The sequence below is a fragment of the Empidonax traillii genome, unplaced genomic scaffold (genome assembly GCF_003031625.1).
Source record: "Empidonax traillii isolate 1590-97213 ecotype Southwest subspecies unplaced genomic scaffold, ASM303162v1 scaffold15:size5535645, whole genome shotgun sequence".
NCBI classification, from domain to species: domain Eukaryota; kingdom Metazoa; phylum Chordata; class Aves; order Passeriformes; family Tyrannidae; genus Empidonax; species Empidonax traillii.
This window is the reverse complement of record NW_020955208.1, coordinates 2,013,761-2,030,476: the sequence shown is the minus strand read 5'-3', so window position 1 is coordinate 2,030,476 and position 16,716 is coordinate 2,013,761. Positions and strand designations below refer to the sequence as shown.

General features: G+C 43.4%; 1 protein-coding gene across 3 annotated transcripts; it reads left to right on the top strand.

Moving 5' to 3' along the window:
- The first annotated feature begins 808 nt into the window (after positions 1-808).
- Positions 809-15,988, top strand: EFCAB14 (EF-hand calcium binding domain 14). 3 transcript variants are annotated; one of them, XM_027893689.1, is made up of 11 exons: positions 809-1,031; positions 1,896-2,044; positions 5,319-5,464; positions 7,316-7,414; positions 8,926-9,036; positions 9,861-9,938; positions 10,835-11,026; positions 11,693-11,773; positions 12,451-12,562; positions 13,183-13,314; positions 14,150-15,988. In XM_027893689.1, exons 1-11 carry the CDS (start codon positions 856-858, stop codon positions 14,323-14,325), a joined length of 1,452 nt encoding a protein of 483 aa, XP_027749490.1. In that variant the 5' UTR covers positions 809-855; the 3' UTR covers positions 14,326-15,988. The 3 variants fall into 3 exon arrangements, with proteins under 3 accessions (XP_027749490.1, XP_027749484.1, XP_027749498.1); XM_027893683.1 differs by having other exon boundaries at positions 810-1,031; positions 9,858-9,938; XM_027893697.1 differs by lacking the exon at positions 13,183-13,314 and having other exon boundaries at positions 810-1,031; positions 9,858-9,938.
- Positions 15,989-16,716: the final 728 nt, after the last annotated feature.

Genomic DNA, 16,716 nt, shown 5'->3' with positions numbered 1-16,716 from the left:
GCCCTGGGATTTCTCCCCCCGAGGTCTTCACCACATCTTCCTGCCTCGCAAGGTTTCACCTTTACCTCCATCCATTCCCATCCCACATCTCGACTGAAAGCTCCCGCCCTCCTTTCTTCCTTCCCTCCCTCCCTCCCTCCCTCTCTCCCCTCTGCCGGCACTGTGGAGCCGCATCCCAGAGCCGAGCGGGACAGCATCTCCACCGCAGGCAGAGCAGTGAATCCGCCACCGGGCTGAGTCTGGCGATGCCTTATGTAAGCCGAAGCACCGTGGCAGCTTTGGCACGGCTTTGGCACGGCTCTGTGGCAGGCGGAGGGCAGGCGGCTGCCGGGCAACGCCGCTTCCCCTGCCATCATTAAATTCCGGGAGCAACGGCCCCGCCGAGCTTGGGGAGGCGAGAGGACGGAGCGGAACGGCTGCGGGCGGCACCAGCCGGGTGTCCCTCCCCAGCCGGGTGTCCCTCCCCAGCCGGGTGCCCGCCCCTTCTCTCCTCGCCGCCCCTTTCACCGCTCATCCCACCCGCCAGGGGCGGGACTCGAACCCGCGGCCCTGCGCGCTCCTCGGCTCCGAGCGGGGCGGTCCCGCGGCGGCCAGTGGGAGCGCGCCTTGCTGGCAGGCGGCGGCGGCGGGGCCGGAGCGGCCATGGCGCGGGCGGGGCGGGCGGCGGCCGCGGGGCCGGGCGATCCGCCGCGGGGCCGGCGGGGGAGCAACAGCCGCGGCCCCGCGGAGCGCCTGTAGCCGCCGCCGGGCCGCAGGCTGGCGAGCCGGGGCGCGCTGGCGGCGGCGGCGGCGGAGGGCGAGAAGGAGGAGGGAGGCGGGAGCCAGCCGCCGGCCGCGCCGCCGCCCCACAAGAGGATGAAGAAGCGAAAGGAGCTGAACGCCCTCATCGGCCTGGCCGCAGACGGCCGCAGGAAGAAGCCCGCCAAGAAGGGCTCGGGACACCGGCTGCTGCGCACCGAGCCGCCCGCCTCCGACTCCGAGTCGAGCTCCGAGGAGGACGAGTTCGCGGGAGCGCGGGGCCGCTGCGGAAAGTGAGTCCCGGCCCGGCATGGTCCTGCTCCGGTGTCCTCAGCGGGCCCGGTTCGCGGCTGGGGGTAAAGGGGGTGTGTGGGAGGCTGGGCACTGCCAGGGAACGCCGGAGCTGCACTGAGCGTGTCCGGCCCGACAGGTCACCTGGCTGGGGGATAGAAGTATCATCGAATCACGGAACGGCCTGGGTTGGAAGAGACTTCAAGATGATCCAGTTCCAACCCCGTGCCACGGGCAGGGACACTCTCCACTAAGCCATCCTCTGAGTTTTTTCCTCTGTTCCATCGAGCCCTTAGAGCAGCGTTGATGTTGTGGAGCACCGTCCCCCGTGTGTGTTCAGCACATGTCCTGCGAGCTGGCGCAGTGCTGGTTTTCTCACGGCCGCGATGTGCTTTTGCCAATAAATAACCTTCTCAGTTAAGTGACAGCATTAATAATGGGCCCCAATGAACAGCTGAAAGTAGGCATGTCACAGAGCAACTCGGGCTTTCGCAATTTGGAACGCTCTGGAAGTGCTTGTCGTAAAATTATGGTAATACCCTGTCTTGAAGCCTGTTTTCCAAGCTGTCAGTCAGATGTGCCTAGCATAAGTTTATGTGATCAGAGCAGGAAATTTTAGTAAGGAAAACCTGATAGCTGCTTTTAAATATGCTAGATATGCCTCCTGAGGATAAACTGAACAGAGAGTAACCACCGTGACCTCACCTTATAGCCTTATTTATTCCTGGAAATGTGCTTTTTTAGCTCTTGTCAGCCCAACTGCGTGCTGTTACAACTCTGCCCCTCACTTTGCTAAAACAGCATTTAGAATAAAACTTCTCTAGGAACTGTTGTATATTCACAGCCCGTTGCTTTGTTTCATGCAGGGGAGATTACCTACGATGCTGCAAGTTCTGTTACCCATTATGTGCATTTGTCATTCTTGCCGCTTGTGTGGTAGCGTGTGTCGGCTTAGTCTGGATGCAGGTGGCTCTCAAGGAGGATCTGGATGCAATAAAGGAGAAGTTTCGAACTAGTAAGTATAAACGTAACTACTATTTCACATTTTCTTCGGGCAGTACGAAGAGCTTTAGTTGCTCAGTCAAAGTCTGAAAGTACTGAGTAAACAAACTACCTCTGAACAGAAGAGTCCTCTGAGCCAGGAGCACTTGAAGGCTTGGCAAATCTGAGGTGAATGTTATATATTCTTGCCTGCTCTATATCTTCTGAGGAACACAAGGGACACTGGACTAGTTGGGACTCTAGTTGCTTGTACATACATTTCTGAAATTCCTGACTTCAGTCTTAGGAGTGCTCTCTTCCAAAGAAAGACCCTATTAAAAAAGTTCTGAGCAGCCCTGTCAAAGCAATCTATGGAATTATGGAAAAAAAAAAATTAAGGAAAACAATGTTCTTGTCTTGAACATGTTTAAAATCCTCTGATGCTTGCTGTGGTGTTACTGCAGTTCGATACTATGTTTTCTCTCTGTATCCTCTGAATGGTTTTCTTGTGCATTGACCTGTTCTGCTACATCTTTTACGTCAGGTTGCATATGCTTTGGAGTTACATCATGTTTAGTACTTTGAATTACGGAGTTAATGTGAGGCGTTTTTCTTTTAGGTCTCGGGTTATCCCTGTCCATGTAAGATTTCAATAGAATTAACTTCTGTAGTGCTGTGGCGTAACAGATGGTGAGATTGGCATGTAAGGTGTGCTCTTAGTTCTCTGTACCTCACTTCTATGTTTTGGTGCCTTATTTTAGTCGTGTTTAAAATACTACATATATATCGAAAAAGGCAAGGATGAGCTAAGGAGCTGTGAGAATGGAGCAGAAGAGAGGGAAGCTTAAGCATTCAGATAGTCTCTGGCTGCTTCTGGAAAGCTGGATAGCTGTGTTTTACCTGAGAAGCACCACTATTACTGTGAGTTTTGTGCCATAGCTTTGGTCTTCATCTCAGAGTTTAAGTGCCCAGGACACGAGGATGATCTCGAAAATAAGGCTGGTGAAATCAGTTCCAAAATTAGGTGGCTGCTAGGGCTGGAGGTAAGCAAAGGGCTTGTTTTGCTTGTGGTGAAAGAGGTGTTGAGGAATGCTGTGCAGAAATTTTTTGCTGTTGGTGTTTAGGTGTTCCTGTTCCGGTGTGCAACTGCTGTGAGGTGGGGAGTTGTCTGCCAAGGTGGAACAGGCCGGCTGGGTCTGAGAGAAAGAACTGGTGGTGATAGATATGCTTTTATGTTAACTGATACTGAACTCTGAAAGTTATCTGTAATTCCCGTCCACCAGTTACGGAGGATACCTTCAGCTCCAGGTGCTGCTTTGTGGCTGTGAGCGTACCCAGCAGCTCTGCAGTGGCTGTTTTGTGTTCTGGGTCAGCCAGGTCTTCATGGACTGCTCTGCTTTGAGAGTGTGCTGGCAGGAAAAGTTTTTCACGAGGACAACATTTGTTGGCTTTGGTGTAGCTGAGTTTCATCATTCCTGTTTTACACAGACCCCCTTTGTTAAAGCAGCTATTCTCTCTGAGCAGATTGTCTGGCAGTTACAGATGGGCTTGTTTTCTTCTTAATCGCTCTGACAGAAAAGCTGTGCATCTAATACCATGTCTGGTGATAAACACATCAGATTTCCTTGCCACTGTAATAGCATGCCTAGAAGTTGGATGGGAGGCACAGCATTTAAAAACAACATAATGAGGCACAGCATTTAAAAACAACAACAAAAAAGCAGACAGCAAGAACAACCTGGTTCCAAAAGGCAGCACTGTGCGTTGGTAAGATGTGTGGGTGAACAGCAACAAAGGCATGTGATCCATGTGTCCTACAGTAGGTTTGGAACAGGAACCTTCCTCCTCTGAATCTTCATCCATTTTTTTTTCTCCTCATAAGAGCAGATTCCTGTGGCGATATTTGTTATGTTCTGCCATCCTTTGCACAAACTGAGTACAGTACGAGTGCTTTTTAAAAACAAGACATCTTTGTACCTAGTTTGTTTGGAACAGGAGGAAGTTGTGTGGTGTTTCCCTTCAGTTGTTAGTAATGATGCTAAGAACATGTGGCACTTAACCTTCCTAGCGCTGCAAAAAACTGTGGGGTCTCACTGTACACAGTGAGAGTGGCAGAACAGAAAATAATTTGTCTACAAGAGCCTCTGAAATATCAAGTTCAGTGTGAACTGCTTGTGTCAAAAGCACCATTAGCTCTCAGCCTGTTTTGGCTAAAGTACACTTTTCAAGGTCTTATTTAACTGAAAGTGTTATTTGGATCTTTGGTGATCAGATTACTCTGAACCTAGAAAGTACTTTTAGAACTTCCTTCAGGAGGAGTAAAGTGGTTTTTTGAAGGTGCACAGCTTTCCAGTTGTGTGTGTTTGGACATCTACTCCTTTGGACTAGATGGGCCACAGATGGAAATTTGTTCTGGGAGCTGCCAGCCACATACCACATAGGTCCCACTGCTCCTGCCAGGCTGGTCTGAATAGTGGCAGTTTGCTGTGGAGCGTTCCAGTGCTGCCTTACGGGGTGGAGGTGTGGATTTTGGGGAACTCTCATCTCCTCCTCAAAACCTTTGCTTATTTGTTCCTCAGACCTGGGGATTTGGGGTTGCCTAACAGCGCTTACAGCTAAACAGCTTAGTCACTGCAGATCTGGAAGGGCTGCATTTCTGAGGCTCACTTGAACTGCTTTGAGCTTCACGTTTCCCTCTTCCTGTAGTATTAATTGCAGTAATAACTGACTTTATTTCCAAGGACCTTGTTTACCTATTTGTTTACCAACAGGCATTAGTGTATAAGATCATACCTTATTTTTTCAGTTGCCTCTCTTTCAGATAGAGCAACTGTAATCACGTTAATCTCTTTGGAATTTACTTCATCGTCAGCAGCCCCTTTGCAGGCTTGGAAAGAGTGCTGAGGTTCATTTCATCTGCCTCCTTTGCTCTGGGACAGTGGGCAGTTCTTATTCAGAGGCCCATTACTATTTCATGCTCCCCTGTGGAGGTAATGCAAAATAACTGCACTAAATAAAGACCTGCTGAGGGCTGTCAGAATGGCAGCACTGTTCAAAGTGTTAAATTTAGTACTGTCCCTCTAGGTTCTCTCTGCGGATATTGGTACTCTTAAAACAAAAAAGAGCTGTCACTCTGAATGCCACTGAATCCTGAATTGGCAATAAACCCATATATGGACACTTATTACCTTCTTTCACTTCTGTAGATGTTGCTGTTTGTAATTTGCTTTCTGCCTTTCAACATTGCTTACCCAGAAATTTTGTTTTGGTTTTTTTTAACATATTTAATTATTTTTTCATTCTTTTAGTGGAATCTAATCAAAAGACATCATTCCAAGAAATTCCTAAACTGAATGAAGATCTGGTGCAGAACCAAAAGCAGCTAGAACAAATTGAGACTGGAGAACTGGGGCTGAATAAAATTTGGATAAATATCACAGAGATCAGTAAACAGGTGAGAGGGATCAGTGCTTGCTTGTAGAAAATAATAAACTATTCCTTTCAATTTTTTTTCCCAGAAATTAAGTGCAGTGCTGAGGTTTTACCTACAGACTACTGTGACCTTATGCTAAACTTCTGTTTTTAAAGTTAAAATAGAGTGTAAATCTCACTATTAAACAAAAAAACAGCCTGAGCATCCAGCTGGGCTGGAGACTGATCACAAAGAGGAGAAATTGCATAACTGGCGCAAAGACTTGAGGCAGAATTTAAAAGAACCTCGGATCTCTGTGATTCTTAATTTTCCTGCCAAACAGTTGAGATGTTTACAATGAGAAATTTGACATTTCAAATTTCTGAGAGTGTTTTGCAAGAGTTACCTGGCTCAGTGCAAGCTCCTGTTGCTGCAAGCGACAAACTGGTGAATATAAAGTCTGCTGACACACACTGAGACCCTGAGCTGGTGTAAATCTTGGCACTGTTGACACTGCTAGAACTAAGCCACTTACCAGAGAGCTGTTTCCTTAATAGACCTGCTCTATTAACTCACCCTTCAAATGAAGCATCCGGCCAGGCTCTTGCTGAAATTTTTGCCCCAGAGGGTAAGAGTTCAGAGCTGCTCACAGTGAGTGGTGGCAGGAGGTGTGTGTGGGGAACCCTCCTTGACACGACTGCTCTGGGGTTTCATTTTTAGGAGCACTGAGGTGCCTGCTCAGGCGGATAAGTGTATCTGAAAACTTGATTTGCTTTCTTTAGCATCTGACAGTCTGCTTTATCCACAGTTATTTGGGTGCTTCATGGGACTTTGAAAATGCTCTTATCTGCACCTGCATGTTAAAGATACCTGCACGTGATCCATGCAGGCCCTCAAGTTACTTCAGGGTCTGGTTACAGTCTGAAGCAGATCTTCTGGGGTTCAAAACTTAGTTACTTGGGGTTTTTTCCATGAATTGTTGGGATGTGCTGCTGGGAATAGTCTCAGCCAATATTTACAGCTGTGGAACTAGAGTCTGCATGCCAGCTGGTCTATATTGACATAATGCAAAATTAAAATCTTTCTCATTTCCTCAGCTTGTGAAACAACTTTTTTTTTTTTTTTTTTTTTTTTTTTAAAACAGAAGAAAGTGGATTTTATCCACTCCACCTTTTTGTTGTCCAGTGTGAGAAGAAATAATTTCTCTTCATTTTGACTACTGACTGCTGCAAATTGATTTGGAAGTGAGAGCATTAGCGATGAATGACTAGCACGCAGTTTTTAATTTATTTGACAACCTCTAGGTTGGAATGAACAAGTAATCATGAAGATGCATTGAATAACTTGCTGTCAGGGACAATCAGCTGACAGAAACTGAGCTAACCTGCTGTGCATAGGTTGTTACTGTTCCACTTCTGCAGCAGAAGGTTTGGGTGATCTGTGCAACTTCTTTGCCCGTCACTCAACTAGAGAAGTTGTGTGGCTCACTGGGTTCTGCCAGGCAGGTTTGATTGCTAAATACGTAAGTGGATGACTGTTTCCTCCATGTAAGGATTGATTTCTTGCACAGTCTTTAAGTCTTTCATGGGCAACAGCCTCTCTCTAAGAGGATGAGTGTGAAATTGGCAGAGGGTACCTTATGGAAAAGAAGGGGCTTCTATGGCTTTCATTCAGCTTAACAAAAAACACACAAAAAAACTTGCTCTTTTGCAAGAAGCATAATGTTTTAGTGTAGCCTAGGCAGGACTTCTAGAGAGAGAGATGTTTTGTGTGTGTACATATATGTTTTTGTATTACCTTATGTTTTAATGTTACACATTAGGTCACTAGTATTGGGGAAGGTCAGAATCAGGAATATGTTGCCTAACTCTAAGTATTCCCTTTTGGTTTTAGGTATCACTCTTGACCTCAACAGTAAATCATCTCAAAAACAACATAAAGTCTGCTGCTGATCTGATTTCTCTTCCTCTCACAGTAGAGAAACTTCAGAAGGTAAGCACTGTAAATATAGCTATCACTAAATGTGTTCTGTGCTGCTGATCTGCAGCTGGGCCCCTGGGGACAGCAGTGACAGCAGGAGCTACCTGATTTGCATGCAAGGAATATTTGCTTCCCTTGTCCTTAAAATTTGACTTCATACACTTGATGTTGTATGGTCCTGTGATAATACATGGCAGGTAAAAAATTTGAAGGCCTTATTTATCCCCTTTGGAGATGCATTGTCTTGTGTTGTCACATCTTTACCTTGGAGCTGATCTTTCTGTTTATTTCAAGTTGCTAATCTTAATATTGTTTAAGACACATGGAAGTGTCCGCAGTTTTATAACTCTGTTTACAAATAGCTGGGTTTTTTTAGCTTTTTTGATTGGAAAAGAAAATGGATTGCTCTCTCTTAATTCGATGTCTTACCATGTGCCTTAGCTGAGCATTCGTTACCAAAAACTGTCCTGTTTATTTTGGTAAAAAGAATGGCTTGTTGATACTTGCCTGGCTCTTCCATGGCAGTTCTGTTTATTTAGCATTAAACGTTTATATTTGGCTAAGGTCTAATGTGAGCTTTGTGGCATTATGGGTTTCCATGTCTCATTTCCTATCCCTACAAAATTAATGTATAATCAACAAGCTAGTGATATGCAAAGCAATTAAGTGTGGTTTGGCTGATTGGGCTGCCAGGATTTCTCTTTTTCTGGGAGGAGTACAAAGCTATTTGCTAAGCTTCTTATTTGCTGCTCTGAGCATGCTGGATTTTCATTGTGTCCTAACAGAAGTAAGTCTTAACGCGTGTTGTATCAGCAACAGTGTGGCCAGCAGGACCAGGGCACTGATTGTCCCACTGTACTCAGCACTGGAGAGGCCAAATCTCAAATCCTGAGTCCAGTTCTGGCCTCTCACTACCAAAAAAGACACTGAGGTGCTGGAACATTTCCAGAGAAGGGCAGCAGAGCTGGTGGAGGGTCTGGAGCACAAGTCTGATGAGGAGCAGCTGAGGGGCTCAACATGGAGAAAAGAAGGCTCAGGGAGGACTTTACTGCTCTGTATATTTACCTGAAAGGAGATTGTGGCAAGGTGGGGTGGGTCTCTTCTCCCAAATAATAGGACAAGAGGAAATGGCCTCAAGCTGTGCCAGGGGAGATTTAAGTTGGATAATGGGAAAAATTTTTGTCACCAAAAGGGTTGTCAAGCATTGGAACAGGCTGCATGGGGAGGTGGTGGAGTCACCACCTCTGGAGGTATTTAAATTGCACGGGTTGGAACTTGGAGATGTGGTTCAGTGGTGGACTTGGCAGCACTGGTTTAATGGTTGGACTTAAGAGATCCTTTCCAACCTAAGTGATTTGCAGTTTTGAGTGCAAAGAAAGCTCTAAATTCTTCAAGCTCACCTGCATATTTTTGTGGCACCCTGCCTGCAGTTTCACTAAAAATACCTCACGCTTAGCAGATTGGAATTTTGGGACAGTGCAGTTTGAGGAAGGCTGAGATTTCTGTCCTCTGCTTTATTGCAGACTGTAGCGACCATAGGTAGCACTCTTACCAGTGTGGCTCATGATGTTGAAAATATACAGACAGCTATTGAAGAATACAAGAAATCCATAGAAATACTCCAGAATGATGTGGTAAGAAAATCTACTGATTTATCACTGTTTTAATGGTTGCCTGACTAATACGAAGAAAGTTAAAGAATTGTGTGTTTTCCATAAGCCTTCAAAATACTTTTGAGGTTTCAGTAGGTTGGCACATTAATTAGCTGATCTTCTAATCCCTGTGTGTCACCTATTATATGGTACCAAGAATGTTATTTCTCTGTAGCCAGAATTTTTGTTCCCTACTGCACTTATTCTGTGTATTTTTGCTTCCTACTCCTCAGATGTGGAGCCTTGGGAAACTTTGCAGGGTACTGCTTATGGTAACTGTCTGCACTGTTTTGGCTTTGAGGATGGTCAGAAAATTGAGATAGTTTGTTGGTTGAATTAAGGATGCATATACAGCTGAAATTACTGACTGTCCTTACCGAAAACTACTTGCTGTGTTTATACTGACCTCTCACTGGGGGTTAACAAACTGAGCCAATAATTACAGATTTTCAGCTAAACTGCAGTACAGCCTTACTTTAATTCTTCCAGATAAAATCTAAATTAGACACATAATAAAACTTGATTCAGTCCCTGGGTTCTACAAAAACATTGCAGATATGGCAGTGTGTATGGCAGAAAATGTGTACCATAATACTTCATTAAAGGAAGAAGAGCTAATTAGGAGTGTTTAATAAAAATAAATTTGGACCTTATGTGTTTGAAAGAGAAAACTCTAATTAGCCCAGTTAAAATACTGCATGCACAACACAGATGAATGGCTATAATTGTAGCAAAACATCCTTAGCAACAGTCTGCCAGTTATTAAAAGCTTATTTACAGGCATTTTCTACTTCTTTCCTTAGAAGGAATTAAAACAGATGCCTTCACTTCCCTCCACTGTTATGCCAAGGACTGAGACAAATCAGACAGAAAATTGCAAAAAGGTATTTTTCTCCCTTGCATAAGGAATTTTGGTACAAGTGTCATGGATATGTCACTTACCTGCGTGTTTCACAGTATTGTAGTCTGCAAAATGTATGGATTTTATCAAGCAATACAAAGCGTGAGATAATTTTGCTGTAGTTTGTTCCTGTGTATGTGCAAACAGGAAAGTGCCCTGGTCTAAGAGTATTTTTTTTTTGTGTCCTGACTGGGTGAGGAGTAAAAGGACTGAAACCAATATCTGACAAAATGTAGGTGTACTTTGCTAATGTAAATGGAAACGAGTTAAAGGCTCATGGAGTGGGTTTTATGGCACGTATTTGCCAATCTGAGCAAATTTGGGAGTGGCACATATTGAGTCACCCTCAGTGTAAAGAGGTGTGGAAAGCAGTAATTCCTCAACAAAAAAAAAAAAAAAAAAAAAAAAAGGTTAATGTGTGGGCTTTTAGCTGAATGTGTTGGAACTGAATGACTGCACTTGCTTACATTTAATACAGTCAATATCTTCCTCAAAAGTGAATCTTGTGTATAAATATGCCCGGTACATGTTTTCTGGGGAAAAACGATTGGTGTGCTTACAAAGCTTGACCTGGAAAACGAGATGAATGGGCTTTCTGTGTCCACTGGCACAGCTGAAGTGATTACACTATCAACTAAGAGGTTGCTAGGGAAGAAGGTTGCAACCTGGGGAAGGTTGCAACCCAAGCAAGAATCTCGCTTTCAAGCTTTGAAAGTTGGGAATAACTTTCTGGAAACTTCCAGCTGGATGTTTTTCATCGGCGTCGGCGGAGGGCCAGCCTGAAGTCTGCCCAGCTAAACTGGGTCAGTCGTGTTGTTAATAGCAGGGGTGCTGCTGCCGAGGCTGAGTAAACTGCCACGTGCTGGGTTTATGTTTCAGGAAAGCCAGGCACTGCAGGCAGCTCTGGAAGAGCTGAACAACATGGTGGTGGCGTTCCAAAAGTCGAATGACATCAGGCTTCTAAATGTGGACTCAGCCATTGGCAACCTCAGCCGGAAGGTTACGCTGTTGGAAAACTCTCCCCTTGTCGTGAACAACCTGGACAAAAGAGGGAACTTGTCTACCAGTGTGGTAAGTATTTGATGGCTTAAGGTAGTTTTAATACCTTCCTTACACTACAGATACAGCTTTTCAGACCTAACTAAAGAAAATGTCAGAATGAGACCTGGGATACTGAGGATTTCATTGTAAAAGGCTGGAATGCATTCCATGTTTCTGAACAGATAGCCAACATTAGGAGTATCTCTGAAGCAAGTGTGTCATTTCTACCCTGCAGATTCTACAGAAAAATGTCCAGAACACGGTGACGTTTAAGACTTGGGTGATTGCTTCATGGGGCAGGATTCACAAACCCAACTATGTTTTAGGAATCACTTTGGCATAGGTCTGTTAAGACCACTGAGGAGCTAGGCGGGATTCTGCATTGTTCAACAGTGCTTAAATTCTAAAAAAAACCCAATTAAAAACCCCTAGATATATTCATAAATTCTTCCACTGCCCTCTGTATGCCATACTGGGGCCAGTCAGTGAGAAAATGTTCTGTATATTTAGCAATAAAGGAAGGTGCTGACGTTGCTGTGGTAAATTACATAACCCATTTTTATAACTTCATGTTTATTCTAGCAGGTATCTGCCCTGTTTTTTTCCTGCTTCATGCCTGCCAAATTTGAAGGAAAGAAACTCTGTGTAGAAAATAAAAAGCAAATGAATAAACTTGGCTCTGTTCTTTTTCTGCAGGGGAATGATGCAACTACCTCTCCAAAAGTGGAAAATGAAGAGCAACTAGATAGTGAAACTCAGTCAAATACAGAACTGAAGGTAAAGTAAGGAAATGCAAATTACACTGGATTAGTAGAGCATGTAATTGTCTTTCTAATCATGTTTGAAATGAACCTTAATTGAGCGAAGGCCTGCAAACAGTCTGCTCAGCTTTTTAGAAGTCCAGAGTAGGACAGCTTACCCGGCCCCTTCTGGGGACAGGAAGTCAATTAGGATGGAAGAGAAGTAACAGTTTAAAGTCTTGCCATTCTGACTACGTGTGGGACAGCACAGCAGAGCTGCTGTAGTGTCCTTTCATGCAGCTGAAAGAATTTTGAGACATTCAATTCATGTATAAGTGTTCCCTCCAAGTATTTTTTGACCATTTCATATTATTGTTTTTCAGTGTCTTGTCCTTTTCTATAGGGAATATAGGAACTAATTGTCAGATTCTTTTGAAATCGGTGTCTGCAAAATAGTTGTCTGGTTTTCAGGTTGAGGTATTGATTCTGTTGTTCTCTTACAGACCATGTGAATTTATTGCTAGCATCTCTTCATTGATTTTTGTTTGTTTATTTTTGTTTTTAAATCTTGTTTATTATTTTAAACTTGATCAGCCTGGGTCAGTCACTCAAAATTGCTTACATACTTTAAATTACTACCTTTCCTGATTGTCTGCCTCTATTGAAGGGGTACTTTTTAAGATTTTTGGTTTTTTTTCCTCTTCACATATACAGGAAACAGGAACTAGAGATTCTCAGGTATCAAAACTAAGAGAGACGCTTCAGCTGATCAGTGCTCTCACAGGCAAGCCAGAAAATGACAGACCCATTGAGACAACAAAGAATGGTAAGAATGTCTTGCAGCAGTAAATACTGAAGGTTCCCTGTGTAACTCAAAGGATAACTAATGAAGGTGGATAATTTAGACCATTCCTTAAGATTTTGATTAAGGTTAATTTGGTTGAAGTGATACAGAAAACTGTGTATGACTCCAGAAGCTTGAAGGTGATTTTCTGTGTGTATGGCAGGATTCACATCAGCAGCTTGTGTTTGAAGGCACAAAGAGATTAACTTGTAGAGCTTTATACCCAGTAACACTTGGTTTTGCTTGATAAGATGAAAACAACCCTGGGGGGCAGGTGTAATTTGCTTAATAAAGCTTCCTCAGCACCCTCAGAGTGGGAAGTAGGAAACACTTCCAAGTCATTTGTTGTATGGGAGTTTACAAATACACATATCCTAGGACAGAGTGAAAGATTAAGGCTACATCCTAAAATTCTTCTTTCAGTTATTGGTAAAAGGGGACAACACTTCCGTATTCTGAAATAATTTTGCAGCATTCCTATCCCATACAGCATCTATGAGACAAAAAAATAATATAAATTCAGTTTTATTGCATTTTTGTTTGGTTTTGCTAACTGTAATTCTGTGGAATTAGTAAGAGTAATAGATGTTGTTTTGTAACAGTTGAAAGTAGTCCGAGTACTACAGCAAAGCCCACAGACCTTTCAAGGCTGACTTCAAGGTCAGCTGGTGACAACACAGAGAGTAATGGGCAGCTGAGCCATCTGTCCTTACCAGGAATTTCCAGCATCGAAGGTATGTCCTTTCTAGGCTGACCTTTTTTTCTGAATATTTCATGTAAATGTTAAGGAGATGATAAGTGTGAGCATTCTGGGAAAAGTGAGGTGAATTTTTAAAGCTTGAGAACTATGGGCTTTAAAAAAAAAAGGAATTAAAAAAAAAAAAAAAAAAACAACTGAAAGGAAAGAGTAGCATGTAAAAGGGAAGAAACTGAGATTTAAGCAGGAGTGTGCGTTATAAGTGAATTATAAATGTTTTGAATATCCAAGTATTGTATCAAGTGTCGCAGAGACTGGGAGAGAAGTCAAGGGCAGAATTGGTGTGCTTGAAGGAAAAAGAAGTAGATATGAGTGTGTATGTTCTGGGGCTTTTTAATTTTCTCTATTAATTGTTTTAAGAGAACACTGCCTGGTCAGATGAATGGTTTCTGGATCTTGCTGTTCAGTCCCTTCAGCTACTGAAAGGGCAACTCTTTGCATCAGGAAGTGAATAGACGCTTTTCCTTTTATATCATCTGTAGTGTTGGTATGGCAACAGTCATTCAGAGCTTGCTTTTGTGGAGGAATAACTGCATCTGTATGCCGTTAGTGGTTGTAAAATGGGCTGCTAGTTGTTACCAGAAATAGGGATTACTTTTTTTTCAGATTTAGTGTAATTTAATCCAGAAATGTTCATGCTTTTTTCTCCTAAACTGTTACCAACAGCAACACAGGAGGCAAACTCCACACTCAGGGACGCTGTACTTAATTACTGGGTAGTGAGACCAAGTGCTGTAAAACTGGGAAAGCAGCTTAAAGGATATTCCTGTGTCCTTAAAGGAGCTACTTCTCAACCCTTGTTCTCTTTGCAGATCTTCAGAAGCTGTTTGAAAAAGCACCTGAAGATGCTGATGGGAAACTCTCATATGAAGATCTTCAAAAGTTGCTTGGCTCCATAGCCCAAGACTCACAGAGCTTTAAGGAATTTGACACAGATGGAGATGAGAAATACACACTAACAGAACTGAGATTAGCATTAGGTGTATAGGGTATCTATATTTAGAAATTTGATATTGGTGGATGTTACTGTAGCTAAAGGAAGCTACAGGACATGAAAAACTACGTCTGCACTTTCCCAGTGTTTTACTGATCTGTGGAGCTAAATTACTGTACACATTGACACCTTCTTTTTTCATTTGCATTTATTGAAAAGAAATTTACAAGTTTATATGTCTATAGGACATACTATTGGGACTGTGTTCAAATCCAGGAAATTCCCAAACTTGGAAACATTTTCCTCTAATTCTTTCCTTTTCAAAGGAGTTCTTGGTTTTAATTTAAAATGTGTACATACTAAAATAAAACTATGGTTTTATATTTCACTGAAATTTGCCTTAAATTAGAGAGCTGCACTTTATGAAGAGCAGAAGGAAATCTGTCTTGTAAAGATGGGCTGCTTCTGCTTGTAAATATTTGAGATAGAGTAAATTATGCATATTTAAGGGGAAGTTTGTGTCAGGGGCTGTGTTGGTAGCAAGTGGTTTATAATGAGAGACTGAGCCTGAAATGGGTGGTTAAGAGCTTCAGCTGAATTTCTGATTTTGACTAAGTAAATCCATTAATGAGTTTGGCCTCAGTCAGAGGAAAGCAGGAGGGGTAAGTCATGCCCATCGATAGCAGGATGTATTTTTAAAGGGAGGAGTTGAAAGTGTTTTTATATCATAAGCCTACAGGAGCAATTAACTTGCCGAGTGCTTGGGTTTTCACTTCAGCATTCTCTAAGCTTTGCTGTGCTGCATCCAGATTATATTTTGTGAGATGAGCCCGTCTATTTATTTTTTTTAAAATGAACATATTGAATAGCTTTATCAAATGCTTAAGAGGTAAAAGCCTACAGTGCAGCCTGTTGAGTAGCTCCTGAACAATTCGTGCTTCAGCACTGCACTGCTACACTCCAGGAGTGCGAGCAGGTGGGAAGGCCCAGAGTAGATTTGTGAGTTGTTTCCTGACTATTGGAAGTCTGGTCACTTCTTGGAATCTTTATTTTTCGTGTCCTTGCCTACCGAAGGATGTAAAAAGCAGGGTAGGCATGTGTAATGGCATTATCATTCTGTACTGATACTTGGGTTGTAAGTGAGAATTCCTTACTATAGAGGAATTTAAAGATCTGTTTGGATCTAAACACAGAGTATATTTGTAAACCTCTGGAACACAGAAAAATTACTTTTGCAGAGGGGATTTTCACTTGCAGGCTGTATCAGAGCCAAGCTGGGTGACTTTGCTCACAAATACCACTGATCTGGTTAAGAGTTTCTTGCATGATTAGTGAATTGAAGTTGCCCACCTCACTGAAACATCAGTTTATATGGAAGTTGGTTTGCAATTGTTGACTTTTATGTAACTTAAGCCTGAATGTTTTATCATTAATTGTATTCTGGAACTATGAATTAGCAAAGGAATGTACAAAATGGAGCCCTGTTATCCATTTCCTAGGCTTCTTTCACTGTTGCTCTTCTATCCTGTTTGGGTAATGCCGATGTCACCCAATACCAAAATGCTTTTGATGTGACGTTTGAAAATGCAGTATTTAAAAACAAAACAAAACCAACCAACCTTGGCTTTAGAAAGGGCAAGAAGCCAACACTTGCTTCTTGCTGCTTCCCACACCCTTTTATACACGACTGTGTAATTCCTCAACCAAATAATAAAAAGCAATAAAATGTAAGCATTCTGATATTTTATTTGTACATACTGTATCATAGCCATACGCCAGAGTTTGCAAAATATTTTTGGAAGTTTTGTTTGTTATGAAATTTAACTTACCTTTAAAATTTAGGGGGATTTACGGTATCGCCATGTGAATCTTATTAGTGTTTTGTTTTGTTGCAGTCTGCTTTACTTTTAGAAGGCTCTTCAACAGCAGCGATGAAAACTGTCAGCTAGACACGATGTGTGCCGTTCCTCTGCCTGTGCCCAGGGAGCCGAGCTGGGCAGCGATCGGCACTGGGACTCAGCTGCCCGGGGATGCTGCTTAACTTGCATGTCGAGAGCGTACTCGATTGCTGCTCGCTGTAGTCAGTGCTGCCGTAGGGTGGAGACCTGTGCTGTCAATTAGACAGAATCTGATCGTCCCCGAGGACGGTGGTCGCTTCTGTGCTGCAAGCAAGCCGGGAGGCACCGGTCCCATCCCTGCGAGGTTTTCAGCTACGCCGCCACTTTCCATCCCGCACGCTTCCCAAAGCCCTGACGCCAGGCGCTGGCAAGGGTTCCTCTCCCGTGTTTATTCACGCTGCAGATGGTAGAGGGCACAAAAGCCACGAGTGTAGTTAATACGCTTGTCCGGATCAGCTCCCTGCTGCAACCCGTGCCTGCTGCTGGTGCGCTACCAGAGGGGCGGCCGAAAGCTGCGGGCAGCACGTCCTCGAGAAAACAGCGGTGT